Source organism: Pseudorasbora parva, chromosome 18 (genome assembly GCF_024679245.1).
Source record: "Pseudorasbora parva isolate DD20220531a chromosome 18, ASM2467924v1, whole genome shotgun sequence".
Taxonomy (NCBI): Eukaryota; Metazoa; Chordata; class Actinopteri; order Cypriniformes; family Gobionidae; genus Pseudorasbora; species Pseudorasbora parva.
Window position 1 is genome coordinate 39,251,592 of NC_090189.1, and position 16,003 is coordinate 39,267,594.

The following is a 16,003-nucleotide window of genomic DNA, read 5'->3' on the forward strand; positions in this document are numbered from 1 at the left end:
TAACCCAGCAATTGGGTTGTTTTAACTCAGCGATTGGGTTGTTTTAATCCTGCGGTTGGGTTAAATATTTGCTCAAGACAACCCAATCGCTGGGTTAAAACAAACCCAACTGCTGGGTTAGTCCATATTTGACCCAACATTGGGTTGATTTTTACTCAGAATTTTTTAGAGTGTATGCAAAATTCACTTTTTATACTGTTTTTGAACATTATTATGTGTCTGCAGTGTGTGTACACAACCACCTTATTGTGGTAAAAATCCATTCACTCCGTTTATTTTCCCCATAAATCTGAAACATACATCTGGAATGTACTCAATGTGACGTCACATTGGAACAGGCCCCGCCTACGACTGCTGACAGACTCCGCCCTATTAGCTTAGCTCCTCCCCTAGGTGAACTGTACACAGTCAATCATATGTATCTCCATTTAACAGCAGCATTCAATTAAGAAATGCTCTTATTAAAGTTACTAATATTATTAATTCAAGAGCAGTGGGTGATTTTCAGTTTTTCTCTTGTTGTTTGATTCATATTAACAACAGATATAGCAGTAGATACTGTATTTTACACTGCTGTCACTTTAATACACAAATATAATACACACATGTGATTTATTTCCTTGCTGTTTACTTTCACAGACATAGCCGACTGTGTTTATGTGAACTTTGTGTGTTTCTGACATAACCATGTGTGTATTTGTTAGTTTAAGCGCAATAAGACATGAAAGAGAACTTAGTTTAAAGGCGTGATGAATTGAGGAATCAACTTTCTCTTGAGCTTTTGATATATAAAAGGTCATGGTAATATAAGAATATCCTGTAAGTTTCAGAGCTGAAAACTTCCTTGTTAGTCAAAGAGAAGCTTTTATAGACACCAGGCCCAGAAAATGATCGTGTTCGCATCTTGACGTCATCAACTGACGAAACACCGCCTCTACAGAATAATAAGCATGTGTAGTTCAGTAGCCCCGCACAGACACGTATGGGCCAGGGCTCGCAAAGCCCGGCAGGCCGATCAATCTCATTATATTCCTTTCTGTTTTTCACTCTCTCTGGACTTGACATTTGAAGGGCGTACTTATATTGAACGATCGTCTAGGCTATGTAATACAAAAATAATAGTCCAATCAATCGTGGGTGGATGAGAAATAAATCATTGTTTGTTTGATAAAGACGTACTTGATTCATTCCGGTTGCCGCTTTCAAAACAATCTCTCCCTCATGTGAACTGAACTGACAGGGGCATAGATATGACAGGAGCTGAAGCTCATTAAATATGCAAATATTATCCAATCCTAGCCATGGGCGTTTACTTCCAAGTCTCCAGTGACACGCCCATCAGAACCCAGCGTTCAGGAGAGAGCCTCAAAACCAGTGTAGAAAATAGCCTTTTACTTATTAGTTATGATGTTTTTGAATGTAAAAACCACACAAACGTCATTAGTTGACCTCAGACAACAGTATAAAAAAATGTAAAAAGCCAGTTCATGACACCTTTAATACTCACGGGACATTCTGTCTGATATTCTGTCTGTGTGTGTGCTTCGAATATGTGCGCTCAGAAAACCCTATATCAGAGGTTTAGACTGATATGACTTTAAAATGCATGCAGATCATAAGCTTTCATGATGCCGAAGAACTGCAATGTCACATGAGTGTAAAGCATGACAGAGAAAAAGATGATCATCAAAAGCAAACAGAGGTTCAACGTGGTGTAATAAATGAACTATGTGGTATTTTGAGCCGAAACTTCACAGAACTCTGGGGACATCTGAGACTTATATTATGAGAGTACATCTTGTAAAAATGGGCATAATAGGTAGCTTATTTTTTATTTAATTTTTTTACTTTAAAATAGGACATTTGCACAAACATCAACAAAAAACTATAGCATTTGTGTGTACTTGTAATTATGCATAATTTACTGTTAATTCTATAGTAAGTACATGATGTAACGTGTAACTATGTCACCTTAAAATAAAGTGTTACCAATTATTTTGCCTATAAGTGAATATTCTGTTTAATTAGATGCATCTATGGAGAAATTAATACATTATGTGTCAATGATGCATGTTTATTTTTATGCACACAGTCACTTTAATTCAGCACGTGCAGCACAGCAAAAATAGACTGCGGAAGCGATTGCTGCATACGCGTATCCGTGTAAACGCTCTAACCTGTTAACATGGGCACGGAAATAAGTAAGCACCGCATGCAAAACGGAGTGTGTGTGTGAACCTGCCATAATGTGTGCTGATATGCAGTTCAACTGTGGAAATGTCAGATACTGTAAGTCATCTCAACACAGTTGACCTTTCTCACCTTATAGGCTGTGTTCTGATTTGTGGAGAAAACTTGTGAACTGTCAACAGCATCTCCTCTCTTTGATATGAGTCGACGTTAATTACTCCGTGGATTCCCACTTTGTGTAACTGAAATGGGTAGAAGAGTCTTTTGAGTTTGTTGCTTTGAAATATTCCTGCTTGTGAAACTCTGTTTCAAAACCTAAAGAGCTTTCTAGCTGCTGACTGCCTACATAGGGCGCATCCTAAATGAAATAGATCCTCATCATTCTGAATGCTCTACAACTCACCAACAGACCACAAAAATGAGGCATGAGTGCCTCATCATTTTACAACTGACGTTAATGCAATGCTTTACTTGTTTTCTGCTGTATCCAGATGAATTGTTAGTCTGAGAAGTCAACAGAACATTTGTCCTAACTGAACTTTATTTATGTGTTCACAGGGACATTAAACCAGACAACATTTTACTGGACGAGCACGGTAAGCCCCAAAGATACTATACATTACCATCATGCTAGAGCTTCTTGTTAGGACGAGCATCACTATCACTGTTGCTCAAACTGTCTAGCCCTTTAGAGGTAGCCAGACATGAAAAGTAATTCAAATCATACAGCTTCTTGAGAAGAGGTGTTAAAACCAGGCCCTATTTACACCTGATATTTAGTGGACAATGCTAAATACAGCTGTAAACGGGGTCTGAAGCGTTTTGAGCTTGTCCACTTTCATCCACTTCCACAGGTAGTTGATAATGCATTTGACCAGATTGCTTTCGTAGTGTAGACGTGGGAGACACATTCAGGTTTACACCTGGTATTTTAATCTTTCTCTTTCAACCACTTCTGTCCTGATTTCTTCAGTGGGAGGGTCTATGTGCTGGGAAATGCATGAGCTTTTTCAGATCTAATGGACAAAAAAAGCCCACCCTGTATACATATGCTTTATCAAAGACCAGAGAAACACTGTGTGTGTTTGTGTGTTAGAAATCAGGAATCATGAGAGAACGGCTTAGGATGTTTCTCATCTTCAAACCAAACTTGGGTCTCCAGCCGAGAGTTTAAATCCCGTCTGGCTAGCGCTCGTCCCATAATGCTTAGCATTAGGTCAGTAGAGGAGAGTAGGGCGTCTTTTAGAGGCTGTTCCAGTGCGTTTGACCACAGGAGCGTTTACACTACGAAAGCAATCCGGACCAATGAGTTTCAGCTCACTCTGGAAGTGGACCAAAGTGGACAAGCTCAAAGCGTTTCAGACCCGTTTACAGCTGTATTTAGAAACGTCCACTGGTGATCCGATCGACCAAAACGCATCTCAATATCAGGTGTAAACAGGGCTTTGGAGAAAAGAATGCCATAGAGATGGGGGAGGGGGCTTATACAGTATATTAGCCAATCACAATCTCCGTTGAGCGCCAAACCCAATGACCAATCAGATTTAAGGGATTCATTGTGCAGTCTAGACAAAGTCATTGATTATAAATTTAGCAATTAACCCATTCGCAGTTTGGATAAAAGTTTCTTATAAAATGCAGTAATTAACATTGATAACCATGGACATGTCAAAAAATATATATCTGTGCATTACATTTATGAGTGTAAATGGAAACTAACAGACTTGTAACGTGTTCTGTGCAATGGGCTTCTTTGTTCTTTTTGTGTTTCTTTGTTCTTCAAAGAACTTGCTGGCGAGTTTTGCATTCCTTGCTTCACATAGGTTTGGCTAACCAGTGTTGTCAGGGAGAAAAGGCAAACTGCATAATTTTTCATCAAAATGACAATACCCAGCAAGCAATTTCGCGTTTAAAAGACGTTTGTTTTATAGCTGTCCAAACACAGCCCTGACGTCTAGGCTAAAACAAGGCAAAATTTGGGCTGTCAGTTAAAATGTAATAGATGTCTAACCAAACAATAGATGTATAGAACATGTCAAAGAAATGAAAGCAAACACCTTGTCATCACTGTTGACTTTGCATACATGATGGAATATCACACATCTTGCAAATTATTTAGAAAAACAACAAATTCAAGGTTATTTTGGCTAGAAGTGGGTTACTCATTGCCGGACTATGTCTATAGTTAACCGAGACAGGGAAAATGATGGCTATTGCTTGCTGGGTAGGGAGAAGAATACAAATATGAAGATGGCTGTGACCCCATCCCTACACAAACACACACAGCAGGTGGTTGAAGACTACAGAGAAGACCCGGGAGGTTTTCTACCTCTACTTTCTCTCTCAGCATCTGTTATTCTCTCTTATACTCTTTTGTGCGAAAGCAACAATGACCACACACTTTTTCAGTAGCCTTGGTTCTTGATGTATTCATCTTCAGTAAAAAGTTCTAAGCCATGAACCAAATCCCTCAGCTCAATCACAACATTACAAGCTTTGCATTGAGAGTATTTAAAAAACTGGCAAATTAAATACATTGATCAGGCATAACATTATTAACATTATGACAGGTGAAGTGAAAAACATTATCTCTTCATCACGGCAACTGTTAATGGGTGAGATATATTATGCAGAGAGTGAACATTTTGTCCTCACAGTTGATGTGTAAGAAGCAGGAAAAATGGGCAAGTGTAAGAATTTGATTTTGACAAGGATTGACAAGGGCCAAATTGTGATGGCTAGACGATCAGAGCCTCTCCAAAACGGCAGCTCTTGTGGGCTGTTCCCGGTCTGCAGTGGTCAGTGTCTACCAAAAGTGTGTTAAGGAAGGAACCGGTGGTTCAGAAATGTTTTGAGGAGCACAACTATGGGTTTGAGGTGTTGACTTGGCCTCCAAATTCCCCAGATCTCAATCCAATCGAGCATCTGTGGGATGTGCTGAACAAACAAGTCCGATCCATTGAGGCCCCACCTCACAACTTACAGGATTTAAAAGATCTGCTACTAACATCTTAGTGCCAGATACCACGGCACACCTTCAGAGGTCTATTGAAGCCCATGTCTCGACGGGTCAGGGCTGTTTTGGCAGCAAAAGGGGGACCAACACAATATTAGGCGTATAATTGTAAGTTCTTCCTATTGTGGCACCTTTGCCAATGGTATCTGACCCTGCATCCCAATTTTCATATTAACTGCCCCTAAATTGTTTCTGATATTAGAGTTTGTGTGTCCCAAATCCCAGTATATCGATGCACACTCTAACGGCGAACACTGCCCAAAACCCATTGTGTGTTGAATGAGGATTTAGTTCAGAACTAGCTATCTCCCTTATCCTTATCCATTTCGTGTTAAAACATCAAAGTTATGCAGTGTTTCCGGCTCTCTGGGACATATTTGAGAATCATTGATCTAGACAAGCATCATCTACGATTTCTGTCCTTTAATACAAGCCTTAGGTAAACATCTGTTCCTGTGCTCGAGAACATCTCAGAGGACGTTTTGTGATCTTGGATTGCTTCTGTCTGTACAGATTAATGTCACTGATCTCAAACCAGTCATTTCAGATAGATTATGAAGACAGTATATCATGGAAAGAGTGAACAGTTGCTTTCATCACACTGCACTGAAGGCCTGTGAACACTAAACAGTTATTGTGGCTTTGACATGGACTTTTATGACCCTTATGTATTGCCTCTCTATTTCACACTTGCTCTGAGTTAACTCAATTTTTGAAGTATTTGGTTTCTCTGGGTTTATTTAGGGTTGTCAATGAAAGGTTGTTTTATTTTAATAAATTAAATTAGTATTATTTTATGATTTTAAATCAATATCAGTATATATGTGTACATAAACCATCAACATAGTACAGATACAACACAAGAACATGTCCTCGAACAGATCAGAATGTAAATTATACTAATAATGTTAAATTATGCTAACAATGTGTTACTTTATGCTAGCAACATGCCAATTAATGGTAGCAATGTGTTAAAGCATGTTAACAACATGATAACAATGCTAGGAATGTGTTAAATTATGCTAACTATGTGCTAAATCATGCTAGCAACACTGTAATGTTAATGGTGCCCTAGAATGAAACATTGTATTAACCTTGCCATAGTTAAATAACAAGAGTTCAGTACATGGACATCACATACAGTGAGTCTCAAACACCATTGCCTCCTCCTTCATGTGTACATCTTGTTTGTGAAAAACACCATGGACAAACAGGCTATTTTCAACATAACGCCAACTGTGACGCAATCGCTGGAATCATTAATATGTACGCCCCCAACATTTGCATGCCAGCCCATGTTTATGTTCAGTGTTCATTGTCAGGCGGAGCTGCACAGCCGTCGGGAGTTCAGCAGATAAATAAGTGTCACGTCACGCGAGGATCGCAAAAACGGCAGATCATGGAAATAAATGTTATGATCCAGGCTGTGCAGGGGATGTGAGGACTTTTCATAGCCTTCCCACAGATGAAAAATGTCAACAGTCATGATTGATGTTTATTTACAATCGGATACTGCAAAATTGTACTCTCAACATGATAAATCATATACTAGCAACACAATAAATCATATTAGTAAGATGTTAAATAAGGTTAACAATGTGTTAAATCATGCTATCAACATTTTAAATCATATTTGCAACATGCTAATTTGTGTTAGCAACATGATATAATGCTAGCAAACATGCCATTTCATGCTAGCAATGTGCAAAAAAAAAGATATGTTAACAATCTTTTTAAGAACTGTAAACTTAAAAACTTAAAGCTGTTAAAACTAATTTTAAATTTGAACTGGCTTTTTTATTTTTTTATGCTGTTGTCTGAGATCAACTAATGATGTTTGTGTGTTTTTTACATTCAAAAACATCATAAATAATAAGTAATAAGCTATTTTCTAAACTGGTTTTGAGGCTCTCTTCTGAACGCTGGGTTTTGATGAGTGTGTCACTGGAGACTTGGAAGTAAACGCCCAAATCCGGATAAGATTAGCATATTTAATGAGCTTAAGCTCCGCTGTCAGTTCAGGGAGAGGAGAGAATGAGGGAGAAGCGGCAAGCGGAACGATTTTCTCGATCACAGGGCTCGTAAACGTCTTTATCAAACAAACACAATGATTTATTTCTCATCGACCCGCGATTTATTGGAGTATTATTTTTATATTACATATAGCCCGCAAGGTCAGTCGATATAAGTGCGAACCGTCAAATGTCAAGTTGAGAGACAACAGCACAGATCAAGAACGGAATATAATGAGAATGATCGGCTTGCCGGGCTTTGCGAGCCCTGGCCCATACGTGTCTGAGTCCAGCGTGCTAAAGGTATGTTCTGTTAGACACATAAGCAAAACGATCTATAACAATGCAATACTATTACATATAAAAACACGTTTTACTCACATAAGTGTGTTGCACCATTCCTGTCAGATCCAAATCTATCGAATTACCTTTGTCTCAATAAAACTGAACACAGTCTGAACGCAACTTTTTCAGAAACTATCAAAAATATGCCGTTACAAAAGAAGAAAAACACATTGAAAATGAAAAAAATTAACAATATTCATTATGCTTCATTCTTTGTTAATGTTTTTCAAAGATTCGTTTTCGCAAATCGTGGATTGTGAATGCATTGCGAAAGATTTCGCTTACGTTTCTCAGTTTTTCGTTTGCTCTTTTGACACAAACCTCTCGTGGGGGCGGGCTTAACAGTGATCTACTCTGATTGGATAAAGAGCTTTTGATGGACAGGTGCTCTCTGACCTGCGCATATGTGAATGATCTCGCGGTGCTTTGTATTAGTTCGTAAAGATGAGCGCTCAGGAGAGACATGGAGCGGCAGCGGCTTCATCTTCATCATCTTCACCCGCTTGTTCTTCAAGGCAGCAATAAGTTTGTGTTATTGAAGTAACCAACAATATCGATACAAGTTGTATCCATGTACAGTGTGTAACAGTTTGTCGTGGGTTATTGATATATATAGGCGTAATTTGCGGGTGGGACATGTCCCCACCACTTTTTGAAACATTGAAACATCTTGTACCTAACTAATACAAACACAACATCTCTGGTTAACTAGAAGAGCATCATTTCATTCTTTTGTTATATAAGAGGCGATCTGGTGCTTGTCTGTTATCAGTGGCGCGTGAATGTGCAGTCTACACACAGACGAGCACTTTAATCGCTTAACGCCATTGCAGAGACTTTCTATTTGTTCCGGTGAAATCATGAAATAAAATGCATTTAAAAAAACTGCCCGTGCTCTTGATGTACATCCACTGATGATCAGTAGCCTATAGATACAAGAATTAAACATGAGGTTTATACTAGCTAATAAATAAACTATTTAATTGATTTTTGGACATCTTAATATACCTCCCGCCCCCACCCCCACACACACACACACACACACACACACCACACACCACACACACACACACACACACGCACACACACACAAACACACACACACACACACACACACACACACACACACACACACACACACACACACACACACACACACACACAGTTACGCCACTGTTGATATACATAAAACTTTTTAAATAATTAATGTGTCAAATAAAGCCAAAACTGTTGCACACTGTACATGGATACAACTTGTATCGATATTATTGGTTACTTCAATAACACAAACTTATTGCTGCCTTGAAGAACAAGCGGGTGAAGATGATGAAGATGAAGCCGCTGTCACTCCATGTCTCTCCTGAGAGCTCATCTTTACGAACTAAAGCACCGCGAGATCATTCACATATGCGCAGGTCAGAGAGCACCTGTCCATCAAAAGCTCTTTATCCAATCAGAGTGTCTCACTGTTAAGCCCGCCCCCACGAGAGGTTTGTGTCAAAAGAGCAAACGAAAAACTGAGAAACGTAAGCGAAATCTTTCGCAATGCATTCACAATCCACGATTTGCGAAAACGAATCTTTGAAAAACATTAACAAAGAATGAAGCATAATGAATATCCTGTTACATTTGTGCGACTGAGTTTTTCAATGTGTTTGTCTTCTTTTGTAATGGCATATTTTTGATAGTTTCTGAAAAAGTTGCGTTCAGTTTTATAAAGTTCTGTTCAGTTTTTTTGAGACAAAGGTAATTCCATACAAATCCAGCTCGACCTGAGATAGTTTACAAACGATCCCGCAGTGAACTGAAGTGAACATGTCTTCCCCACGTCAGCTGGACCTTCATTAAAAATAAAGTTCAACCACACATTCCTAATATTAGGATCTGAAGGAAGCTAATGCAGCGACTGTGTTCTTCCACAACCAGGAATAGCGCAATATCTTGCTATCTTCTTCGGCATGTTTACTAGCACAAGCTGAACAGCTCCATGAGTCGGTGGGCAGGGCTACTGAATTACACGTGATTATTATACTGTAGGGGCTTTTCTTTGACTAACAAAGACGTTTTCAGCTCTGAAACTTACAAGATATTCTTATATTACCATGACCTTTTATATATCAAAAGCTCAAGGGAAAGTTGATTTCTCAATTCATCACCCCTTTAAACTATACAATATATCATCAACAATTTATCAACTATAACAGCTTCAACTCTTCTGGGAAGGCTTTCCACAAGGTTTAGGAATGTGTTTATGAGGATTTAAGACCATTCTTCTAGAAGCGCATTTGTGAGGTCAGGCACAGATGTTGGACGAGAAGCTCTGGCTCTCAGTCTCTGCTCTAATTCATCCCAAAGGTGTTCTGTCTGTTTGAGCTCAGGACTCTGTGCAGGCCAGTCAAGTTTGTGCACTGGTGCAGTCATGTTGGAACAGGAAGGGGCAATCCCCAAACTGTTCCCACAAAGTTGGGAGCATGAAATAGTCCAAAAGGTCTTGGTATGTTAAAGAACAGTTCCTTTCACTAGAACTAAAGGGCCAAGCCCAACACCTGAAAAACAACCCCACACCCCCATAAACCCCGCTCCACCAAACTTTACACTTGGCACAATGCAGTAAGGCAAGTCCCGTTCTCCTGGCAACTGCCATACCCAGACTCGCCCCATGGGATTGCCAGATAGAGAACCGTCATTGGTCACTCCAGAGAACACATCTCACTGCTCTAGAGTCCAGTAGCGGCTGCTTTATTCCACTGCATCCCATGCTTTGCATTTCTCTTGGTGATGTAAGGCTTGGATGAGCTGCTCAGCCATGGAAACCCATTCCATGAAGCTCTCTACACACTGTTCTTGAGCTAATCTGAAGGCCAAACGAAGTTCGGAGGTCTGGAGCTATTGACTCTGCTGAAAGTTGGCGACTTCCATGCACTGTGACCCTCAGCAAGACCCCACTCTGTGATTTTACGTGGATTTTACATGGTTACGTTTTATAGTGTCTGTTGTTCCCAATTGCTTCCACTTTGTTATAATCCCACTAACACTTGACCGTGGAATATTTAGTAGTGAGGAAATTTCAGGAATGGACTTATTGCACAGATGGCAACCAATAACGGTACCATGCTTGAATTCACTGAGCTCCTGAGATCGACCCATTCTTTCACAAATGTTTTTAGAAGTGTCTGCCTAGGTGCTTGATTTTATTCACCTGTGGCCATGGAAGTGACCGGAACACCTGAATTCAATGATTTGGAGGAGCGTCCCAATACTTTTGGCAATATAGTGTATCTGTGATTGTGCTGTAAAAACATACATCACAACGGAGCAGTGTTTCCTATAAGCCATATTTATATACTTCAGTGTGTTTGTGGATGTGGCATTTTCATGAAATAGGGAGTAATTTGGAAAGACATCGTTAAAATAGTCAATATGACTCTAGTGGTTCAACCTTAATGCTATGAAGCGACGAGAATACTTTTTGTGCAGAGAAAAACAAACAAAGATATTTAAATAATTTCTTCTCTTCCGTGTCACATGCATGTGGTGCTCAGGTTGACTAATGAAATTGACTAATGAAAATGAAATTGGCTAATTAGTTGACCAATCGTGGCAATACACACATGTATTTAAACTGACTCGTCAGACTCTGCAAAAGTGGATTCGGACACGCCCTGCGCCACGCACTCAGATCATTAAAATAGGGCCCATTGACTTCCATCGTATGGAGAGAAAAAGAAAAACATATTTTAGACATTTCACAAAATATACTATTTTATGTTTCACAGTCATAAAGTCATAAAAGTCACAAATGATGACAGAATTTTTATTTTGGTTGAACTATCCCTTATACTGCCTACTGCAGATGAAGCCTATGGCAAAACATCCATTTGCTTTTGACTGAAAATCAGACAGATATTTGTAAGTCAAAATGCTTTTTAAGGCCATCTGCTCAGCTTACAGACACAGAGCAGTGCTCTTTTAACCCCCCGAGGGTGGCTGCAAACCGCTGACTCCTGCAGACCTCACGTCTAGAGGAGGTGCTCTCTACAGCTCAGTGGACAGTTGGGTTTTTATTCCCTGAGGAATAGAAAATATGTTACCTCCACTGCCAAGACCACTCACTCACTCACGGAGAGAGAGAGAGAGAGAGAGAGAGAGAGAGAGAGAGAGAGAGAGAGAGAGAGAGAGAGAGAGAGGAGAGAGTTGAAAAACACTCAGTATTCTGACATGAGAGAGAATGATACAGTTATGAAGGAAGAGCAGGAAAAATGCCATTATGCTTCGTTCACACATAACATATCTCTGGAACATGTCGATATGCTGGATAGTAACTGATTATATGTAATCCGGATTACATAATCAAATTCCAAAGATGATATATTGTAATATTATTACTGTCACCATTCCCCTTGTCTCTGTTTCATGGACTCTTATTGTGTATTCTGTTATCTTGATGTGCCTGTGTACTCTTCCTGTGGTTTAGTTCCTGTTTCCTTGTATCTTTTGCCATCTCGTTAGGTGTCATGTTCATCAAGCCTTATTGTTTGTGGATAATCAAGTCAAGCCAGTGTGTGACATTTATACTGTATTACATTTCAAAATACTCATAATCAGACTAGTTATTTTTCTTTATAAATTACATGATTACTTAACAAAATGGCAGCAAATTATTTACAATTTATTAAAGGTGCCCAAGAATGAAAAATTGAATTAACCTTGCCATAGTGAAATAATTAGAGTTCAGTACATGGACATCACATACTGTGAGTCTCAAACACCATTGCCTCCTCCTTCTTATGTAAAGCTTGTGAATCAAAAACAGCACGGAAAAAAAGTGCTTCTCAACATAAACCCAACCGTGACGCAAGCGTTGGGGATCATTTATATGCAAGCCCCCAACATTTGCAAAAACGGCTCTCATGACACGTCATGAGAAAACATCTCAAATGGAGATTAATAAAATTCAGCTTACTTGTTTATTGGTGTTTTCAGATCATCCGTGCGAGAGAGAGAGCTCGCTTGCATATGGTTGCCAGATTGGACATGTTTAGGTAAAACACTTTTCACAGAAAAGCTCTGTTTGGGGGATTTAAATACCTGAAATCTGGCAACTGCACGAATGCGAGCTCTTTCTCTCGCGCAGATGATCTGAAAACACCAAGAAACAAGTAAGCTGCATTTTATCAATCTCCATTTGAGATGTTCTGCTTAGTGTCTTTCAGTCGGTCTGTGTTCTGGCAGGACGGTCAGGACTCACGAGCCGCTTTACTGAACTGCTGTGAGCTGCTGAAATAAGCCAATCAGAGCAGAGCTCAACATTAATATTCATGACTCTTCCAAATAAGGAAGGGTTGTAATTTATAGGGTTGTAAATGGGCCTGTAAAACTGTATCTGGACAATTTTTGCCCCTAAATAAGCCACATACCCTCTACGTAGATATCAGAGAACAATTTCACACATTGTTTCAAATCATTCTAGGGCACCTTTAATTATCACAAAATATTATTTTCTATCTTTAAATGGTCCTTCTAAACAGCTCAAATCTACAAATCTGATGGTTGGTTTGGTTGGTTGGTTGGTTGGTTGGTTGGTTGGTTGGTTGGTTGGTTGGTTGGTTGGTTGGTTTGGTTGGTTGGTTGGTTGGTTGGTTGGTTTGGTTGGTTGGTTGTTTTGGTTGGTTGGTTTGCTTGGTTGGTTGGTTGGGTTGGTTGGTTGGTTGGTTGTTTGGTTTGGTTGGGTTGGTTGGATGGTTGGTTGGGTGGGTAGGTGGGTAGGTGGGTGGGTGGGTGGGTGGGTTGGTTGGTTGGTTTGGTTTGGTTTGGTTTGGTTTGGTTGGTTGGTTGGTTGGTTGGTTGGTTTGGTTGGTTGGTTGGTTGGTTTGGTTGGTTGGTTTGGTTGGTTGGTTGTTTTGGTTGGTTGGTTTGCTTGGTTGGTTGGTTGGTTGGTTGGTTGGTTGGTTGGTTGGTTGGTTGGTTGGTTGGTTGGTTGGTTGGTTTGGTTGGTTGGTTGGTTGGTTGGTTGGTTGGTTGGTTGGTTGGTTGGTTGGTTGGTTGGTTGGTTTGGTTGGGTTGGTTGGTTTGGTTTGGTTTGGTTTGGTTTGGTTTGGTTGGTTGGATGGTTGGTTTAGTTGGTTGGTTGGTTGGTTGGTTGGTTTGGTTGGTTGGTTTGGTTGGTTGGTTGTTTTGGTTGGTTGGTTGGTTGGTTTGGTTGGTTGGTTGGTTTGGTTGGTTGTTTTGGTTGGTTGGTTTGGTTGGTTGGTTGGTTTGGTTGGTTGTTGGTTGGTTGGTTGGGTTGATTGGTTGGATGGTTGGTTTGGTTGGTTGGTTGGTTGGTTGGTTGGTTGGTTGGTTGGTTGGTTGGTTGGTTGGATGGTTGGTTGGTTGGTTTGGTTTGGTTGGGTTGGGTTGGTTGGTTTGGTTTGGTTTGGTTTGGTTTGGTTTGGTTGGTTGGATGGTTGGTTTAGTTGGTTGGTTGGTTGGTTGGTTGGTTTGGTTGGTTGGTTTGGTTGGTTGGTTGTTTTGGTTGGTTGGTTGGTTGGTTTGGTTGGTTGGTTGGTTTGGTTGGTTGTTTTGGTTGGTTGGTTTGGTTGGTTTGGTTGGTTGTTGGTTGGTTGGTTGGGTTGATTGGTTGGATGGTTGGTTTGGTTGGTTGGTTGGTTGGTTGGTTGGTTGGTTGGTTGGTTGGTTGGTTGGTTGGTTGGTTGGTTGGGTGGGAGGGTGGGTTGGTTGGATGGTTGGTTTGGTTGGTTGGTTGGTTGGTCTGGTTGGTTGGTTGGTTGGTTGGTTGGTTGGTTGGTTTGGTTGGTTTGGTTGGTTGGTTGGTTGGTTGGTTGGTTTGGTTGGTTGGTTGGTTGGTTGGTTGGTTGAATGGAGTCCTTGTTTCGTACACAGACGCTGTTTTGGGTACAGGAATGAGTGTTTTTACTGCTTCATTAATATAAGCAGCATGGCACAACGGTTAATTTGCTTGTCGTCTCTTAATTAGGACCCCAAATCAAAGGAAAGCAATTTAGGAGAATAGTGTGCACACTCTATATTTGCGCAGTGTGTGCATGTCATAAAAAATCCATTCCAATTTAAAGCGTGTGACACATTAGCTTTCATGTTAACAATTTATTCAGATTTTTATTGTGTGTGTGTGTGTGTGTGTGTGTGTGTGTGTGTGTGTGTGTGTGTGTGTGTGTGTGTGTGTGTGTGTGTGTGTGTGTGTGTGTGTGTGTGTGTGAGCCTGTTTATGTGGTTTATGAGGACACAAATTTGTATAACTACATGTGGTATTATTACTGGTATTATTACACATATCAAATGTCCTCATAATTCAAATGGCCTTAAAAACATACTAAATGATGTTTTTTTGAGAAAGTAAAAATGCAGAATGTTTCCTGTGATGGGTAGGTTTAGGGGCAGGGGCAGTGTAAGGGGATAGAAAATATGGTTTGTACGGTATAAAAACCATTACGCCTATGGAGAGTGCCTGTAAACCACATAGACCAACATGTGTGTGTGTGTGTGTGTGTGTGTGTGTGTGTGTGTGTGTGTGTGTGTGTGTGCGTGCGTGCGTGCGTGCGTGCGTGCGTGCGTGCGTGCGTGCGTGCGTGCGTGCGTGCGTGTAATATTCTTTCATCATTTCCTCATCCCTCAGGTTGTAAACCTGTATGGCTTTCTTTTGTGAGAAGCAAAATAAGATATTTTGAAGAATGTTGGTTACCTACCCTTTTTGGGTGACCCTTGATTTCCACTGTTTGGACAAAATCAACATTTCTCAAAATGTTTTCTTATATGTTTCACATAAGAAAGAAAGTACATTTTGAAATGACATCATGGTGACAAAATGATGGCAGAATTTTCATTTTAGGGTGAACTATCCTTTTAAGGTTTATTGTTTGATTGTTATTGGTAGATAGCATACAATTCTGATGAACTACTGATATTACACAAGCAGTGACAGGCATGCAAATTTGACAACCATTTCATAATTATATACATTGCATTCACAAAATAATCTAAAATATTTTATTTACATATTTTTTTCCCATACCAATCTACATTCAATATCTCAAAAAGACATAGTCAATAATAACAACGCAGAAACAGGATTTTAGACATTTTCTTATACATATTGGAACAAACGACTGCAATAGCTATAGCTGGGAATACAAATGAGACTGACGTTGGTTTGCAGGAAACTCTGTCTTTTTCTTTATAACTAACATTGTTGGTGTGTAAATAATGCAGCTCCTGCATGAAGCTGTTTTACATTCATATCAACACCGCACACATCCACAACATCTACTTATCTCTGATATAGGGACACATATGCATATGCTTAGATTAAAAAAAAAATCCCATGTGGCCCTTCCTTCTGTCTCGTCATACACACTCAGATACACAACGCATCTGCTCTAGTTTTCTCATGCCCTGAGGCGATGACAAATCTTCATCAAGGTGA

The 16,003-nt window shown here is 39.9% G+C and overlaps 1 protein-coding gene across 1 annotated transcript in view; it reads left to right on the plus strand.

Moving 5' to 3' along the window:
- The window catches only part of stk32a (serine/threonine kinase 32A), a 156,359-nt gene that overhangs the window by 109,994 nt on the left and 30,362 nt on the right, over positions 1-16,003 (plus strand). The window contains exon 6 of the mRNA XM_067423577.1: positions 2,749-2,786. Coding sequence (XP_067279678.1) covers positions 2,749-2,786 — 38 coding nt within the window. The remainder of the gene's footprint in view (positions 1-2,748; positions 2,787-16,003) is intronic.